Source organism: Coturnix japonica, chromosome 2, assembly GCF_001577835.2.
Source record: "Coturnix japonica isolate 7356 chromosome 2, Coturnix japonica 2.1, whole genome shotgun sequence".
Taxonomy (NCBI): Eukaryota; Metazoa; Chordata; class Aves; order Galliformes; family Phasianidae; genus Coturnix; species Coturnix japonica.
Genome location: NC_029517.1, coordinates 130,579,705 through 130,597,379, shown reverse-complemented (window position 1 = coordinate 130,597,379; position 17,675 = coordinate 130,579,705). Strand labels below are relative to the sequence as shown.

Sequence of the window (17,675 nt, the reverse complement as noted above, 5' to 3'; positions counted from 1 at the left end):
GTGGAAGAAAAAACTGTGGAAAACAATTTCTATCACTAATGATTCAGAGCAGGAGGCTCAAGTTCCGTAAGAGTTCTGTAAGGCAGGAGATGATGTGTGGGGACTGCAGACCAGACAAATGGTGGCAGTGAGGATGGATGGCATGGAAGCTGCCATTGGATGACTTGGTAATTATCGGTCTTATCAGTCTGTTTCTATGAGCCCTTCAGCTCTCCTGATGGGCTATCATTTGCTAAGCTTGCTGACTGGTAGTAAATCCAGCATGCTTGGTGATGTTATAGAAGTTATTGCTCTGGGGCAATTTTTGAGGCTGAGGCCTCTATCTGTCTTGACCGATGGGTCAGAACATGAGCCAGGGCTGTCTCCTCACCCATTATAAGAATGGCTTCAGCTTTCCCCTGATATGTCAGTCATTAGATCACACAACAAAACTATTTCTTCTTCTCATTTCCTTGCCAGGCACTGCCTATGCTTATTTATTAAAAGCTGCCTTGGAATCTGTTTTTTATGAACAATTGTTTGATTCCAGCATCAAAAAGAAAAGACTTCAGTGCTCATGGGGAGAGTAAAACAAGAGAAGCCAACTGTGTCCTTGGGCATCCAGAACAGATCTTCTGTAGGGCTTGATGCAGTGTAAAGCAGTGCACATAACTTCCTGCATGGCGTGGCCTTACTTGTACAGTTAGGATGTGGTCGCAGTCATGAGCACACCTTATTTCCTCCTACAAAATGTCCATTTCTTTTCAGCACACAATGATATCCTTCTAAACTGCTCTCTGTGCCTGTAGAGAGCTGTGTACAATGCTTTGACCTGACACAACTATCTTTTGAGCAGGATGGAAGGGGAAACCCTAATAAACCTAGGAGAGATTATGGAGGTGATATTCTGCAGTAATATCAACTGAAAAGGGAATGGAAGAGAAAGGGGATCCTGGAGATGCTTAAGGAGAAATGCAGCAGGAATAGAGATAGCCCAGACATGGAGAGAAAGAGGAGGGAACAGTTGCTTACATGCTAGGCAAGATGGCATTTTTAACACAGGAGCTTTTATCCACATACAGCAGAATCAGTGATTTGCTCTTGATTTATTTGCAAGAGAATGCTTTTGTCCTATTAAATGAGTTACTGGTGAGTACCAGTTATCCAGATGATTTATCTCCCCAGTCCATACTGTACTGTGGAGACAGAGTTTTTTCTTTTCCCCAATGAAAGCACAAGTAAGAAATCCAGCAAGAACCAGACTGTTTTCTGTGGCAGTTTCCCTGGCACAGCTGAACCTCAGAAGTGAATGTATGACATCAGGAAGATGTTTTAATCTGAATTATGTTTGCCCATTGGAGCAACGGTTGCCTTTAGCCTCTTCTCATTATCTCATGTCCAGAGTTGCTGCCAGCATGAGTAAGAAAAGTTTGGCTCATGGGGGTGGAGTAGTTCATTTCTTTCTGGAGGCTGTTGTCAAAGGTGGCTATGCCCAAATGTCTTTCAAGGGGGTGAATGAAGTATAGATGAATGAATGGAGAAACCTACTCCTGAGAGAAAAGTATGTCTCTCATGAACACAGTGTTGCTTTAAGATTCATTACATCTAAAACCTGTTGTACACTGAATGTGAAGTTGAGACTTAACCGCGCTGCAGATACACACTCTCCTGAACATGAACTGTAAGTAGCTTATCACTGCCACATTCCATTTTGTTCTTTAACAGTGAGCAAGATTTTGGTCTGGTACCAACACTCATCTAGAGACACATCTGGACAATGGTAATTAGCCCCAGTTAAAACCATGGTGGAATGATGGGATCTATGCTGATTTAAAAGTGTGGATAGGCACAGGTTGGTGCTGGAATCCATCCCTTGTCCCAGTTCAGTTTGCTAGCATTGGAATCACCATGCAGTCTTAAAGGTAGTTATGACATACTAAAAGTACTTAAGATTTTTCTAAATAATTCTTTATTTTTATTATGTATTCACTTGTTCTGGGTAGTCTGCATCACTGCAAAAGCATGGCATTGTTTATTCAGATGTTTGCTCTAGAAGTGAAGTATTATTCAGTAGAAATTATATTAGAAGACCTGACAGATTTTCTGGGCCTGTCTACACCCTGCAGCTGAGCATGGTGCAAAGATCACTGATGTAGATCTAAGCAAGCTGCTGTATCCATGTGAGACTGTCAATGCCAGAGATATTTGCTTAGGGGCCGAGTGCAAGACACCAAGACATGACATTTGTCTTGAGAATATAAATAAATTCACTAGTGGCACAAAGAAGGTTAAGAATGACCATCCCTGATCTCTTCCATAATGATAGTGGAGGTTCAAGTAACAGTAGAATAAAGAAGTAATGGTAATTTTTTGTTGATGTATGGAACTTCTTGCCACAAGATGTTGCAGGTGCAGAAAGTTTAGATATAGCTTCAAGGAGGAACGCCCAAGCCCATGGGTGAGAAATCCATTATTCACTGCTAAAATCAGTGAAACCATATCTGGCTTAGGAAGACCCTGAGAACCTGAAGATAAAGCTGGGTACTTGAATACTTGGAGGGATAATGTTGCATGTGGTCATGCTGTTCTTGTACTCTTCTCTAGCCGTCTTCTTCTGGTTACTGTTGGATTGAGGGTGGCCCTGCACTGAATTCTTCTACACACTGCGCAGTGGTACTTCAGCACAGTGTCACTTAGGAAGGGAAAAGAAGCAATTAGGGCTGTCCTCCTCACACATGAATTGTAATGAAGTGTTTCATTCTGTGTCTCATTTGAAAGCTACCATGGAAAATATATTTGAAGGAGGCTGGCTGGATTTTCCACAGGCTTTCATAGCTACGTTCTTGGAAGCACAAAAACAGTATTTATATAATTATATATTGGTGTATGTGGTCTTTAAGAGGTATGGTCAGAAAATAGAGAAGGGCTGGAAAAAATTAATGGCAGAAGAGCCATCAACAGAGTACAAATATGGTGTCAGCCTCCATGCTCTGACTCTCTGTCTGTCCTGCCTACACCTTCCTGAAGTTCTGCTTGATGCCTGTATACAGCACAGCTCATCCATAACTGGGAGAAGATTGTTTTTATGATGGATTGATGCTCCATCCTCAGAACTGGAATGACACTCTGAGACACTATATTTCTTAATGCTTAACTGTTCCTCTTCATGCCAAACCAAACGAGTTCTGTCTTGAAAGCCAAACTGTCTGAGAGGGATTATAAAAGAGAGACTTCTAATGGCTGTTGTTGATCATTCAAATGATATGTCATTGAATATTAGACAAATCTGCCTGCTGAGGTCATATTGTTTATTGTGGGAGGGACCTCAGCAAACTTGACAGTGTACTAGAGGAGTATAGCTAGTATTAACCTAGCAGTGACCCAATATGAAATTCTCTATATTTCTCACTTTCTATCACAGTTTTCTCGGCTTTTTCTGTGAGGCATTTGCTATACCTCCTTTTCACAGACTTCTGTTTGGTCTTCCTCCTTAGTCACAGAAGAGCAAGAAATACCAATGTTATGTTTCACCTTTATATTTCTCTTGAAGCCTTTCATTCTTGCATTCGTTGTAGTTCACATGGAGCCATCTCTTTCTGTGCCCCTCTTCCTCTGGCAATTATGGACCTTCTCAGCTTTCCCAGGGGCACTCTCTGATGTTAAGACAATGGTGTTTTGTTTTAGATTTGGAATCTACTGAATTTCAGAGAGCATGCACCGATGGAACTGGCTTTTCAAATGTTACTATGTGTATGGGACAGATTCTTAAATAAAGGAGATTTTAGACTTTGAGTGTTTGGAAGTCCCTTTCTAGATTGCAGAAGGCAATGGCTGATGTGACTGTTTCATAAAGAAGCATTACACTAGAGAAATGCATTTCTCGGATCCTCCATATATGAATCTATTTGCAAAATCTAATGCCAGCTCCATGACTGAAGTCCTTTCTTTTCTCTAGTGTCATAGTTAAAATATGGTAAAAGACATGTATCTGATATTGTAGTATTGAGTATGGCATGGGATGAAATAGAAATCTGAATTTCTGGATTTTTTTGTGTACTTACGAGAATTGGACTGAAATTATTGCTGCCTGTTTCTCTGTTTTGCTATCTGTAAACAAGGATATAGTAGATTCCTTTCTTAAAACTACTGAATTTGAGTCAATTACGAAGTCTGTGACAAATCTTAGAAGTTCAACAATGACATAGTGTGTAAGTATATAATATTAATGTTTTGTAATATCTCTAAGCTGTCTCTGTGGATATCTTTAGTAAAAAGAATATAGTGATATCAAAATAAGTCTTTTTTCACCCCAACCCTTTTCCTTAAACCCAAAGTGAAAGCTGTTTCCACCAACTGCCATCTCTGTAACCATCTGGAAAATAACATTTTCTGAAGCTTTCCTTCTCTTTATCAGCTGTAACTAAAGCTATAAAATGAGAAGATGTCCCTGCTTTAATTAACACCCCTGTAGTTCAAAAGCTGATCTTAGTAATGAGAGGCAATTATAGCCTTTATTGAGGGACAGTCAGGTGGAACAAATTCAGCATCCGTCTATTGAAGACACTTCCCCTTGCAGGTAATTTGGAAACTGCTTTTTACAAAGAACAGGCTACCTATCCCATTATAACTGGTGAATCTATTTGTTTTGTCACCTGAAAAGAACTTCCTATTTTTAATTTATTTTTTCATTTGCGAATTAGTTCTTACCTCCTATGCATTTCCCAGTAACTAGCAACTGAGCTAAGGAAATAAGTGCAAGTTTTTGGAGGACATTCTTGCTGTTTCTTTCATTTTATTTTCTTTGTCCTGTTGTTACTTTTCATTTTGAAGGTTGTCGGCTGTATATGTGTGTCTCTGTGTGGATATCAAGGAAACTGAGGGGTTTCAAATTATGCTAGATGCCTCTGTGTGGGTTTAAACCTTCCGTGTCTACAATGTGGACACCTACGTTGCTGATAGTCACTGAAGGTGGAGCTCTGCTTTTAATGAAGATGCCAATGTTTGGGTGCTTCCATGTGGTTGTGAATCTGTGCAGTAGATACCTAGAATCTTCTGAAGTCATCAGGAATCTGGTCAGTCTGATGGGCACCTAGAGAATACAGTCAATGGAACAGTCAGTACTGTCTCTACAGCTCAACGTACAGTAGACAGGTGTTGGAATGGCAGTTAAGTAACTTACTACTGCCTATTCTCATTAAATCTTTGTTGACTATAAAAGTAGCTTGGACTCTTAGCACACATGTAGATACCTAGATTTACGTATTTTAATCTTCAACTGAGGTCTGTCGTGTGATTTCAGTTATAATCACTGTAGAGAAGTAGGTGTATCCTGAGAATAAGTTAGTGACTTGTTTCAGGCATCTAGATGTAGATGAGAGGTACTGCACTTGAGAAGTATGGATTTCTATTCATTGTCTTTAAGGGAAATCTCTATTGCAGTACCCACATGGTCATTGCATACCACGCACACGTGTCTCCCAGCCATCCTACTTTGGAAGCTTCAGTACTATCGCTTGCAGTCTTAAGAAATGTAAAACAGTGTGATGTGAAAAAACTGAAATCATTTTGAAACAGAAACTTCTACGCTTGTTGGATTTAGAATGAAGATCTAGCTGTGATTTTACTTTCTGTAGAGTATGCAATGAAACATGGTACACTCTCTGTCCTGGATTAGTTTAGCAGCATGGAAAAATAATCTTTCCCAGATTGTTTGAAAAAGCTGTAAAACTCTGAGAGATGCTGGTAAGCTCTTTATTCTTCAGTAACTGAAAGTAGAGCAGGTATTAAAACCCTAAGATCCTGTGGCATTCCAGTTTTCAGAAGTGAATTGCTTTCAGAATGGTGCCTGTGAGAAAGGTTTACTCTATATGGAAGATGGTTTGAAAAAGGCTCCCATTGATCTGTGTCTGCTGGCAACAATGAAGTAAGGCAGATTGGTGATTCCTTCATCTTTCCCAGTCCTGTGTCTACAGTTCTCTTTTTAATGTGTGATATTTGCTTTGGCTACAGGATATGCACGAAGGAAATGTGCAAGTCCTGTGACTGAGATGCCCTCATAGCCGCTGTTGCTTTGGACCTACCTGCAGCACTGGAGTGATTTGTGCAGCCTGTCTGGAAAGGGAGCTGTGGTAATCAACTAATTTCTGACTCTCCTGTGTTTTCATTCCCCCTCACAGGTTACGGACACGCTGCCCCAGGAACAGATGCAGGAAAGGCCTTTTGCATGTTCTACGCGGTCCTGGGGATCCCACTGACACTCGTCATGTTCCAGAGCTTGGGAGAGCGCATGAACACCTTCGTCAAGTACCTCTTGAAACGCATCAAAAAGTGCTGTGGGATGAGGAGCACCGAGGTCTCCATGGAAAACATGGTCACTGTGGGTTTCTTCTCCTGCATGGGAACACTCTGCATTGGAGCAGCAGCCTTTTCCCAGTATGAGGAATGGAGCTTTTTCCATGCTTACTATTACTGCTTTATAACATTGACTACGATAGGTTTTGGAGACTATGTGGCCCTGCAGACCAAAGGGGCCCTTCAAAAGAAGCCTCTCTACGTGGCTTTTAGCTTTATGTACATTCTAGTGGGGTTGACAGTCATTGGGGCATTTCTAAATCTGGTTGTTCTCAGGTTCTTAACCATGAACAGTGAGGATGAGAGGCGGGATGCTGAAGAACGGGCGTCCCTGGCAGGGAACCGCAACAGCATGATTATCCACATCCAAGAGGACTCCCAGCATGGTCGGCCACGATACAAGGCCGAAGTAACAGACCTTCAGTCAGTTTGTTCCTGCATGTGTTACAGGTCCCATGAGTACACCAGCCGGGTGGTGTCCCACCAAAATTCGTTCAGCTCGAAGCTGAACCCCCAGTACTTTCACTCCATCTCTTACAAGATAGAGGAGATCTCACCAAGCACATTAAAAAACAGCCTTTTCCCATCTCCTGTCAGCTCCATCTCACCTGGGTTGCACAGCTTTACAGATAACCACAGGCTGATGAGAAGGCGAAAGTCCATTTAAAGCGATTTGTCTTCTTTTGCTTTCCTTGTTTTCTCCAGTCCTTCTCTGTTGTTTTGGGTTTTTTTGTTCCTTGAGTGAGACGGAGTGAGGCCAAAGGGAGTAGAGAAAGCCAGTCCTCCTCTGAGACTCAGCTCTTGAGCATGAAGCATGGATTATTACTGTTCCAGCAAAGTATGCCTTACATTACCCCCTCGGTGGATGTCAGAGGATTCAAGGTGACGTGAAGTGGGTACCAAATCCAAAGTTGCACACACAGCTGGGAGCCTTCATGTGCCACTGGCACTCCTGACCTAATAAACTATTTTCCTCATGGGCAGGTTGCAGCGTGCGTGCGTGCTTATGTGTGTGTTGGGTGTGTGTGGGTGTGTGCGCGTGCAATTCCACAACTAGTGCCATGCGACAAATAACTAAAGCATCAGGTATTATTTTATTTTTCCCTTGAGGCAATTGTGTTCCGGCCTGCTTTTCTCTTTTCGATTGCTTCCAAACAGAATGGGGAGGTGGGGAGGGGAGCCAATTTGTTGTTTTATTTGCCAAGACAAGCATGCGCCATAAGCAGTCAATATACCAGGTGTATCATGATAAATTTTTTAATGCTAGATTTTAGATTGTATTATCATTACAAAAGAAAAAAAAAAAAAGGCAGAAAATGATGGATCATTTTAACTTGCCAGTTCGAAATTTAAAAAGTAAAATAAAGCATGCACTTTGTAAAACTGGTATGCATAATAAAAACACAAGAAAAACTAGCAATGGAATTAATAATCAAAAGCAAGTAATCCTATTGATTTAACTATATTTTCTTTTCGTCGTTTGTAGCCGTTCCAACAATTTGTGGATGGAATTCCTTAAGATGAATTGGAAGAATTGTTGGGATTAGGGAGTGTATTTTGTTGCTTTTATTTTATTTATGAAAATTATTATTATTAATATTATTTTTATTTTATTATTATTTTATTGTGCAGCAGTTACCTGCATGAATAGGAATTCTATTTTTTTGGAATGCTTGGATTAGGATGGGTATAAATAGGTGGATGTATATTTTTTCTTATATAATAGTGACAGAGCATTCCTTGTTTTAATAAAAAATAAAGATGATTGTCTCTAAATGCTTTTGATTTGTAAATAATGGAAAGCCTTTGTTGGTCTCAGGAAGAATTCAAGGGACAGTATCTTGTGTTTGGCTCACTGGGAACTTGTGAGATTAGACGTGATATTGCTTCTTTGCTATGCGGAAAGGCAAAAGGCATTTAGCACTCATGGGCAAAATCAGCTTTACTCCAGTGTTTAGAGGTTAACACTGGGGGCGATTGCATTGGCAAGCTGTTGTAGAAGATGTTGAGATGTCGTAGAGTTGTTCCTTGGAGATCATCCATTGCTTGGTTACTCATCTGGACCAAACAGACTTTACAAAACCAAATTAGAGGCCTAATCCAGCTCCCTTTTAAGACAATAGGAATTTGCAGTGATTACATAAGCTTTAGTGCTTTGGGAGATTTATCTTTGATTTGGCAGGGGTAGGACTGGGAATTTTATAAACCTGCAACATTGTCTTTCATTTAATCCTATCTTTTAAATCGTCTTCTGTGTTAATTTGCCATACAAAGCACATCTTTTTTTTGGCACTATGCACCTCCTGCTGATTCTTCCATTTCGTGCTTTCAGTGTAAAAGCAATAATCCTCCATATATTACTATATTTATTATTTTTTTTCTGGTGGATAGTGTGCTTTCACAAAAAAAAACCCAGCTCTGAGCTCTGTGTACTGATGGACGTTGATATCCTTTCAAAAGGGCATCTATCAAGATCATTAAAAGGGAGAAATAAGGAATGTCCTTCTTTCTCTGTTCTCCTCGACTTTAAGATATTAACTGTATCAAATATGTTTGTGTTCTCATAATTTTGATATTTGTGTTTCAACAAGTAAATGAAAAGGAAGGATTCATACCTTTAAGTTCAGCATGTGACTTCCTTTGGGATTTTAAAATGCTGTGGCATGAAAATCTCCATTAAGATTAGTGAAAAAGTAACTTACAATTCGTAGCGAGAATGGACGAGAATGAATCCAGAATCCAGCCTAGCATATGGGAATAACTTTCATCAGTGTAGTAGGGGAGCATGCTGGGTGCATTAATGATGTGCTGCTTGTACCATGTCCTGAAGCAAATGCTTATGGCAAAAGTGTTGAAGCAAGTGCACCTAGAAAAGCAGCTTCAGGATGTATTAAAGCACTCCAGTGAAAACCACCTAGAAGCTGGTTTCCGAAGAGCAGCCCATAGGGTTCACAGTGCTGTCAAATTCTCTCTCATAGATTTGCTGACAGTATCCCAGAACGGCAAATAATTGTAGGTTTCTTGTTCTGCTGAGGAGATATAAGAAAGAGTATGTACATGTCCACGTCATGTAGAAGTGCTGGTGTATACATGACACATGGGAAAAGCAGGAAACCTTTGGGATGTTACAGATTTCAGGAGGGTGAAATGCCATCTGCCTGTTAAAGAAGAACATTCATAACAGGACTTGCAGCCGAAACTTTGAACAGTTTTGCCAAAAAGCAGTTACATTTTTGAAAGCATCGCTTCACTTTTCACTTTTTTCCTTTAAGAAAAAGCAATTTCTATTTCTGCTCAAAAATTCCAAAAATAATTTGGAATGTCCTGTAAATCGTGTTGAACTCTGGAATTTCAAAGCTGTTACATATTCCAGCTGAGTTATTACTCATTCTCCTCTCTGAAACCATAAATAAAGTTAAATGAAGGGTACATTTTAGTATAGGTGGTATTTAACCAGGGGAGCCTCTTATTCAGGGGCTCATGGGTTATCTGCCAATTAGAGTCTTTGCATTAAAACACGGTGGCTTTCAAAATGCTCTTGTACAGCACAGTCATAGTTTATGGATGTAGATGATAAAATGTGTGTGTATGGATATGAAAGATCCATATCCATAGTGATACTTTTCAGTTAGTGAGTTTGTGGGAGGTGCATTTGGGAATAATATCTGCATTTCCTAGGGTTTTAACATTATTCTCATGTAGTTCTACTTTCTGTCTGAAGAACTCGGGATTCTGTCCATTCCATATTTCTGGTGCACATAAGGCAGGATATTTCCTTCTGCAAGCTTCCTTGCATTCAGATGTTCACATGAGCTCCTACAGGACTTTTCCTTGTGAGCAGCCACGAACACAACAACGCTTGTGTGACGCATCAGCAAAAAAGGCAAAATATGCTGAAAATGCTTCTCTCTGTCTTGTTTTTTGTGGTACTTGACTGATGTGTGAATAATGGCTCAGGCTGTCTGGAACTGGAACAGGCAGCATTATAAAGAAGTTGCTTTTGTCAGGGGTTAATACCAGCTTTTTAGTAGAAAATGTAAAATCAGTCAATGAAAGGTGATTTTTGTCTCTTCCATTTCTGACTGCTTACTGACCTATGTGAATATCAGCTTTCTTCCCACAGTGCTGCTTTACACAGCATATTTTCTCTGGTACAACATGAGTTTTATTCCACTTAAGGTATTACTTCTTTCAGGAGAGCCTTTCTTTCTCTCTGCTCGCTCTTTAGAAGCAGGTCTACTTATGAGAAGACGTTCTAATATCCAAAGTACCTAACCTGTGTTTCCACAGCACACAGACTTTTGATATCACTTTGTGATGCACTGTCATTCCCCCAGAGTCTCATTTCCCCTATTATTAAGCATTAGAAATAATAATAATAAATCAGATTAATCTATTTATGTCACACTAATGTGCTGTTCATCAAAACAATACAAATTTAGCTCCCTGCTGTCAACCTTGATTACATAACAACCCTATTATCCTATCATATTTCATATTATCAAAGGGAAAAAAAATCAGTTTGATCAGTGAAGCACCAAAATAGCTTTGTCTGAGCACGCTGTGATATGGAAACAAAAGGGGAAACAGTAGAACTCTACAGGCACAACTCTGCTTGGTCTGCATCACTGCTCAAGGAAGATCCCAACTGATCTAACTAGGGCTTCTTTGCCAGAACTTTGTATATATATATATTCTTTACGAAGATAATTGTAATGGGACATACCCAGGTGGGGTGTCTGGATGTTAGTTAAAGGATTCAGAATAGGTTCTTGATTGTTATTGTATGGAGAAGATGTACAGTAGTATTCAGCAATAGACTTCTGTTGGGACTCCTCTGTAGAATCAGAATCATCTGCTGTATTATAGGTTGTCTCATTGGTTTCCTAGTGCTTTGATCAAAGAAATGCCAGAGCAGTAATCATGATTTCTGTGTATTCATCTTGAGCAGGGTAATTTCTTATTTTATCTGACAAGTTTGAAGCTTTTGTTATGGAAGAGAAAAAAAAAAAAAAAAAAAAAAAGGAATCATTTGTTGTAGGAAGCTTAAAAAAGAGCAGCCAATGCAGTCAGGATGGAGAAGAGAATTGTTCCAGAATGATTTGCTGCTCTACAGACCCTAGAGCAAGGTCTTGGGTGGAGGTACCTTTCAGTTGGAGTTTATGTCCTCATTTAACTTTATGTAATATTCCTGTTAATATTAGGATCCAATTAAGACAGTCATTTAAAATCTTTATGAGGAAACCAGACCAGAAAGATGTGTTGGAGAATGTCCATTACACTAATGTTATGGACTTTTTAATGCATATTTCAACAAGACACTGTTATTGACTGGAATTTGCACAGATTACAATGAGAATCGTGCCACAGCTACTGTCAACAACCAGAACTGCATAATATTCACAGAGCTGAAAAAGAAATAGTCTTTCTAAGCAGCCTGCCTGTCATCTGTCTTTAATATCAAACTTTATTTTGGGAACTTCAGTAAGACAAACCATATGAAAAGGCTTAGCCAACATAATGATGCACCAAAGTAAAAATAAATGGAATAATGACACTGGACACAGAGAAACTGATTACAGATGGAAGGCACTTTGGGATGCTTGTGCTAGTTAATCTGAGCTCTGAGACCGAATTAGAGCCATGAAAACTGTTGGCAGCCTTTGCCAAAACATGGTTTGCAATTATTGAAGATATGGATAACATCTACATGGGAGCTTTCACCCAAAAAACTAGTAGCAAGGCAAAAATTAAAAAAAGAAAGATGAAAAGAAAGACATTGTTCTCAAGAGGAGGGATAGTTTCCAGTCAAAAACACCAGTGAGGTGATACTGAAGACTGTCATACTTTGATCTGGGTAGAATCGTACTGGGAGATATTCTCTGCTCAGACGTGATCTATGCTTGGCCTTATTAGCTTGAACAAAGATTGTTTTTGTGGATGATTTTGCTCTCCTCTCCTGTTTCCTAACCCATATCTGAGTTTACATTCATAGCTCTCCTGATCTGTTGGTCAGGTTTTTGCTGGTTTCTTCAGTGAAAGCAAGACCCTATTCAACCTGAGTAATGCCGATATGTTTTGCATACCTTAGGTGGATGTTACAGCTGTTGAGCTGACCCTAGTTGGACTGTCCTCAGGCACTGGTGGCTTTATGTTGCTGTGAACTGGTAAGCTAAAACTGCTGAGGGCAATTTTCTGTCATGTAGTCTTTCAGTATGGTAACCCTGTCGATTTGGTTGCAGCATCCAAAACTAGGATGAGTCTCAATTTATACATCTCTTCATTATACATCTCTCTCATCATCTCTCTTCTTATACATCTCTCTCAGGCTCTTTCTACATATTCTAAGATGTGTCTCTATCTCCAACTGGTGCTTGTGTGAACAAATTTTCCTAAACCTTATGATGGGAGTAAAAAGACTTGAAGATAGCAATCAACACGGACAACTTACGCAATTGTAGTTTGCATTATGGAATCCAGGCAACCAAAGCTGTCTGCTAATTTTAGGCTTGAAATATCATCCCCAGAGCCTTCAGCATTCAGTTCTCTCTCCTTTTGTGAACATTGTAATTAGCAAATATTCCAGAGCCCTCCTTCACCTTACTCTCTGACAGTGTAAGGAGTGCTGCCATACGTTAATACTCAAAAGAGACTGGAAAGACAAAAAGTAGAAAAAAAAAGAAAAAAGAAAGAAAAAAGAAAAAATAATGCTGCGATTTTATTAGTAATTAATATTCAGAGTTCGAAGCTCTTTCATCTTTTAGATCACTTTGAGAAATGCAGAGGAAACAGCAGCATGATAACATTTATCATAGCTGGCTAATTCACAAGTGGAACAAGCAAATATAATAATTGAAACTATGCACCATAATGCATCTTCCTTGTGCATGAGTTCTGATACTGCTATCCTGGCTTTGATTCATCATTTATCTATTCTTTGGAACAGCTTGCAGTAATTGCTCTATCCAAAGCACTATACTTGAGGCTAGAAGAAAGATCCATTGCACAGGCAGTGGCCCCTCTGGCTTTCTTTATATTTCCCTCCCTCCTCTACCCAGACATTAACTCATTAGCTTGCCATTTCGTAGATGTATGTTCAAACCCAGGATCACCACATTCTGTACTTTCCCCCGTCATGTATTAATGAAAAGCATTATGTTACTGAACTGCACCCCGGGGAAGGAAATGTTCCACTCTAATTACTACTGACAAAAGAAATCTACAGATGGATTAAAAACAATATGCGGGTAGTCAAATACAAAATGTGAAGTCATTGGTGAGACCACATTATGATGTTGATGTAAAACTGGGAGCAGGAAAAATTGCATCTCCTGGAGCCTCTTCCCTCCACTGTCATTGGAAGAGATCAGAAACATCCATCCTGTTGCCCGGTTAAAATCTGTACTGAGGCTCAAAAAGACTTGGATTGTGGTATCCTTGCTCATCTCTGATATCGCATCCTCATAATTATTCGTTATTATTTTTCATAATTATTGTTAAAAGGCTAATTAATTTGATAACATTATTTAATTAGATTAGCTGAAGTGGAGCATGTAAACGGTTTGGCCTCCCAGAATCTGAAATCTGAAGTCTATGAAATAGTTTCCAAAAGACCTGCTTAGTAGTGTCACTGTTGACATGGAGGTCATGCCACAGGTGTCCTGTTGGCAATGTCATCTTGGCACATTGACTGGAGCTGCTCACGGGAACATGTGAGGAAAGGATTTTAGCTCAGATCTGATATATGGAGTGATGTCTTTAACTCCCACTGAACTAAACAACAGTTTAAATGTATTTGTGGAGATAGGCTTTCAGCCTGATGTTGTCTTACTTGCAGAGAAAAGGACCAGTGGTGTGTCTTAGAGAGATGGCATGATCCAGAGGGTTGATCTCAGGGCTGTATTTCAGGATGGAGCTTGGTACTGGTACCCTTTTAGAGCATCCCTGAAGGTTCTCAGCTGTGTTCTTTGAGATAGCTAGAGCTTCTAAGGGATGGTTTGCAAACTGGTCTGGAACACCTATTGAATGGAGTTGGCACAGCTGAGTTCCTCCATCACAAGCTGGATTGATGAGGGAGTTGATTTTATAGCGTAGCCTCCCAAGGTTGAGGCTTATTTCTAACACACTTTTCCAGTGGACTGGGAAAGAGTTCAGAGCAGCAAATGCCTGGGAATCCAAGAGTAGGGCCATCTGCATATATATATATATATATATTTTTTGTAAGATATGAATAACACTGCATGTCCTCTTCATTGGTGAGTTGCAAAGGTTTACAAGCAAGTGTCTGTCTAGGACTTTGAAATTAGCGTGTGGTGGATCTCATTGCTCAGCATTTGGCTTAGAAAACAATTGTGATATTATGTAGGAGAGGGGAAAAGCAACACTCAAGAAAGTTGTACTTTGAAAAAGGAGGCAGATTAACATTTATCTTTTTCCTTTTCTCATTTGTGACTTCTCTTGAGGCATCTCACCTGTTACAGGAATCAAATCTTTCCAATGTCACAAACAAGTCAATGTTTCTATTATGTTGGTGGCAGAGCCTTCAGACAGATCCATAGTCTTTGTTTTTTCCTGGTGTTTCTTTTAAAGAGCTTTTAATGCTTCTCTGATGTCTCTGATTAGAAGCAGTACTCAGCTTCTTGGCTCCATTTGTTTTTCAATGACAGCTCTTTCCACAGTGACTACTCTTTATAGAATTCCTGTCACATACATTTTCCAGCAAAGATGGATATCAGAATGCTCCTTCTTAGTGTATATTTTCAATTCCCAGCATGGAATGATGCTGCAGTCACAGAGAACAGTAGGAAACTTCTCTTTATTGTTAATACTGAGCTGTTTCTATTCTTTTCTGAAGATCAGTGCAATAGAATCTGGTGTGTTCACTACTGAGAACTCAACACAACTTCGTGATCCTGATCTTATGCTGATTTACCTCCTTTTTGACCGCTCAGCTGCATTTACACTGTGCCATCTAATTTATGTATCTGTTGTTAGTGCAGGAATCTTATGCAGATACTGCAGAGTATGTACACTAACTGTAACAGGATGGAGATCCGCGTATAAAGGTTACATGAGGGTTGAGACACTGTTGTGTTAGCGATAGATTCTATTAAGATATTTCCTGGGTATCACTCTCGGCACCTCTCTCTTAGTCTTTCACAATTTTGGTCGGTCCACCCAAAGTTTGTTTGGGTGTAAGCGCTGTTGGGTTGAACCCTGTATAATAAAAGCAAACTCTTGAATATTCCAGGAGGAGTTCTGTCTACTGCAAACTTTTTATAACAAGTAGCTAATAAAGAGAAGTGATGAGAAACTGGCTCATTCTTTAGAATGCAACCCTAACCTGCATTCCTTTTATAGAAGGTAAAAGCAGGAAGGTTCTTATAATGTGCTATACAACCAATACAACCAATAATCCAGCTGCTGCTTTTTTGCCAGGTCAGGAGTGATCTGTGGAAGAAAAAAAATGTTTTCTTTTTCCTCTTCCCTTGACTTGTTAAGATTTGTGTGGCTGTTTGTTGCCATTGAGGAGTATGGACTAAAACTTTTGATCTTAGTGCTATGACGGCAAAGGAAATTATTTGGAGCTGGATAGGTCAAAGGGGAATGGGAGGGGGGGGGGGGGCTTAAAAGTTGTTTCCAGTAGGCCAAAAGAATGTGGATACTGTCTCTTCAAGGTGCAATTTCTTACTTCAACAAACTGTTCATCTAAGAGAAACAGGGATGAAAGTGTTCAATCTGGGACCTGAGGAGTTTGTATGGAAATTCTTGGATTTCTTCCAAACACACATACATGTTGAAATTAAATTGCGATTCCTACTATGGAGACTGAGCCTTCCTGCTCAGACAGAAGCGTGTGTGTATGTGTGTGTTTGTGAGTGCGTGTTGATGCTATGTCTCTTTTGGATCTCTTGACACTTTTTTGGTGCATTTTTGTACTTCTTTGAATGTGCATATGCGTACTTACCGATGGCATATTGACGGCATTCTAAAGGCCCTCGACAGCCTGAGACAGAGCAAAAGTCTCTTCATTTCTGCCCTGGTTGATACATTTTCTGTGCAGCACACGGAGCATTAGAAGCATCGTCCTCTGGAAAGAGGAACGCTGTAGATGCTGTGGACTGCACTGAGAATTTACCTCCTGTAAGCAGTTTTCTCTGCTCATTTCAGACCTCTTAACTTCAACGTAGTTGTTGAGCTGGTCCTAGCAAAGGAGAACGAGAAGGTCATAAGCATCAAGATGTGATTTGTGAAATCAGTGATAACTTGATGACAGAGAACCAAATTAAAAACTCTTTTGTGTTTTTCATTTCTTTTTTCTGGCCTTCTCCATAATGGGAGAGGATGCCTTCACGCATGGCCTTAGAATGCCGTACTGGAGTTAGAATGCAACAAAAGTGAGACGAAAATAAGATGTATTGCAGCTTACATAAAGAATGAAAACTGTATCACACAAATGTTTACAAGTCCAAGTAGACAGCGAACCCCTGTACAATATGTAATTTATGCAAGGGATTGCATCTTTCTTTTGTAATGAATGCACTAAGCAACCCTGTATATATTTTACAATGTCTTTACAGAGAAAAAAAAGAAAAAAAAAGAATCATTTACTGTAGTGTTGTAAAATAATGCACTTTTCTAATTTTTTCATTAAAAATCCTATGGCACGTTTTCAAATGTACATTGTTTCTTTTATATTGAATGTGGAAATGTTAACTTCCTGTAAAATTGCACTACAGAAGTAAAATCCACTGATGGAACCTATTTTGTTAAAGAAAAGTTCCTTGACAACCAACAGATGTTTATGATAATACAGTATGTATGTGTGTGCATATATGTGCATACGGTGTGTATGTAACGTATGTATATGCACACGCACACATATCTAGTGCTATGTGTATATATATAAAATGATATAGGTCCAGATTTATATATGATTGTATTAATATAATATCTATAGATTGATAGATATATAGATATGTATATATATTCATACATACACTCAAGAAACACAATGTAAAAACTCAGAAAGGATTACTCATTAAATTTAAGGGGGTCGGGGGGAAGAAAGATGTCATATACAGAGGATATTTTGCATTGCAATAAAAGCTTTTTTGACAAAAGTACGTGCAGAGTGAAGTATGAACCTTCATCGAATATCTAACCATGCTGTGCCCAAAAGATTACAAAGCACAGAATAAGGAAGGAAAGCACTTTTAAGGACAGTCAGTGCATGGTGAACTGTTGGGACTGCCCCCACATCACCTCTGTGGAGTAAGATCTTAGGACACTAAAGTCAACAGTGTAGCTTCTCCTGTGAGTTTCACTCAGCAGAAGATGGGATC

At 39.5% G+C, this 17,675-nt stretch overlaps 1 protein-coding gene across 2 annotated transcripts in view; it reads left to right on the top strand.

Annotated features, from left to right (window-relative positions):
• KCNK9 (potassium two pore domain channel subfamily K member 9) overlaps positions 1 to 17,456 on the top strand; it is an 84,872-nt gene extending 67,416 nt beyond the window's left edge. Inside the window, exons 2-3 of one of the 2 annotated variants that reach the window (XM_015856407.2) lie at positions 6,156 to 6,411; positions 6,607 to 17,456. In XM_015856407.2, the coding sequence (XP_015711893.1) occupies positions 6,156 to 6,411; positions 6,607 to 6,997 (647 nt within the window). In that variant the 3' untranslated portion in view covers positions 6,998 to 17,456. Of the gene's footprint in view, positions 1 to 6,155 lie in introns of both variants that reach the window. The other variant, XM_015856406.2, reaches the window with a different exon arrangement.
• Positions 17,457 to 17,675: the final 219 nt, after the last annotated feature.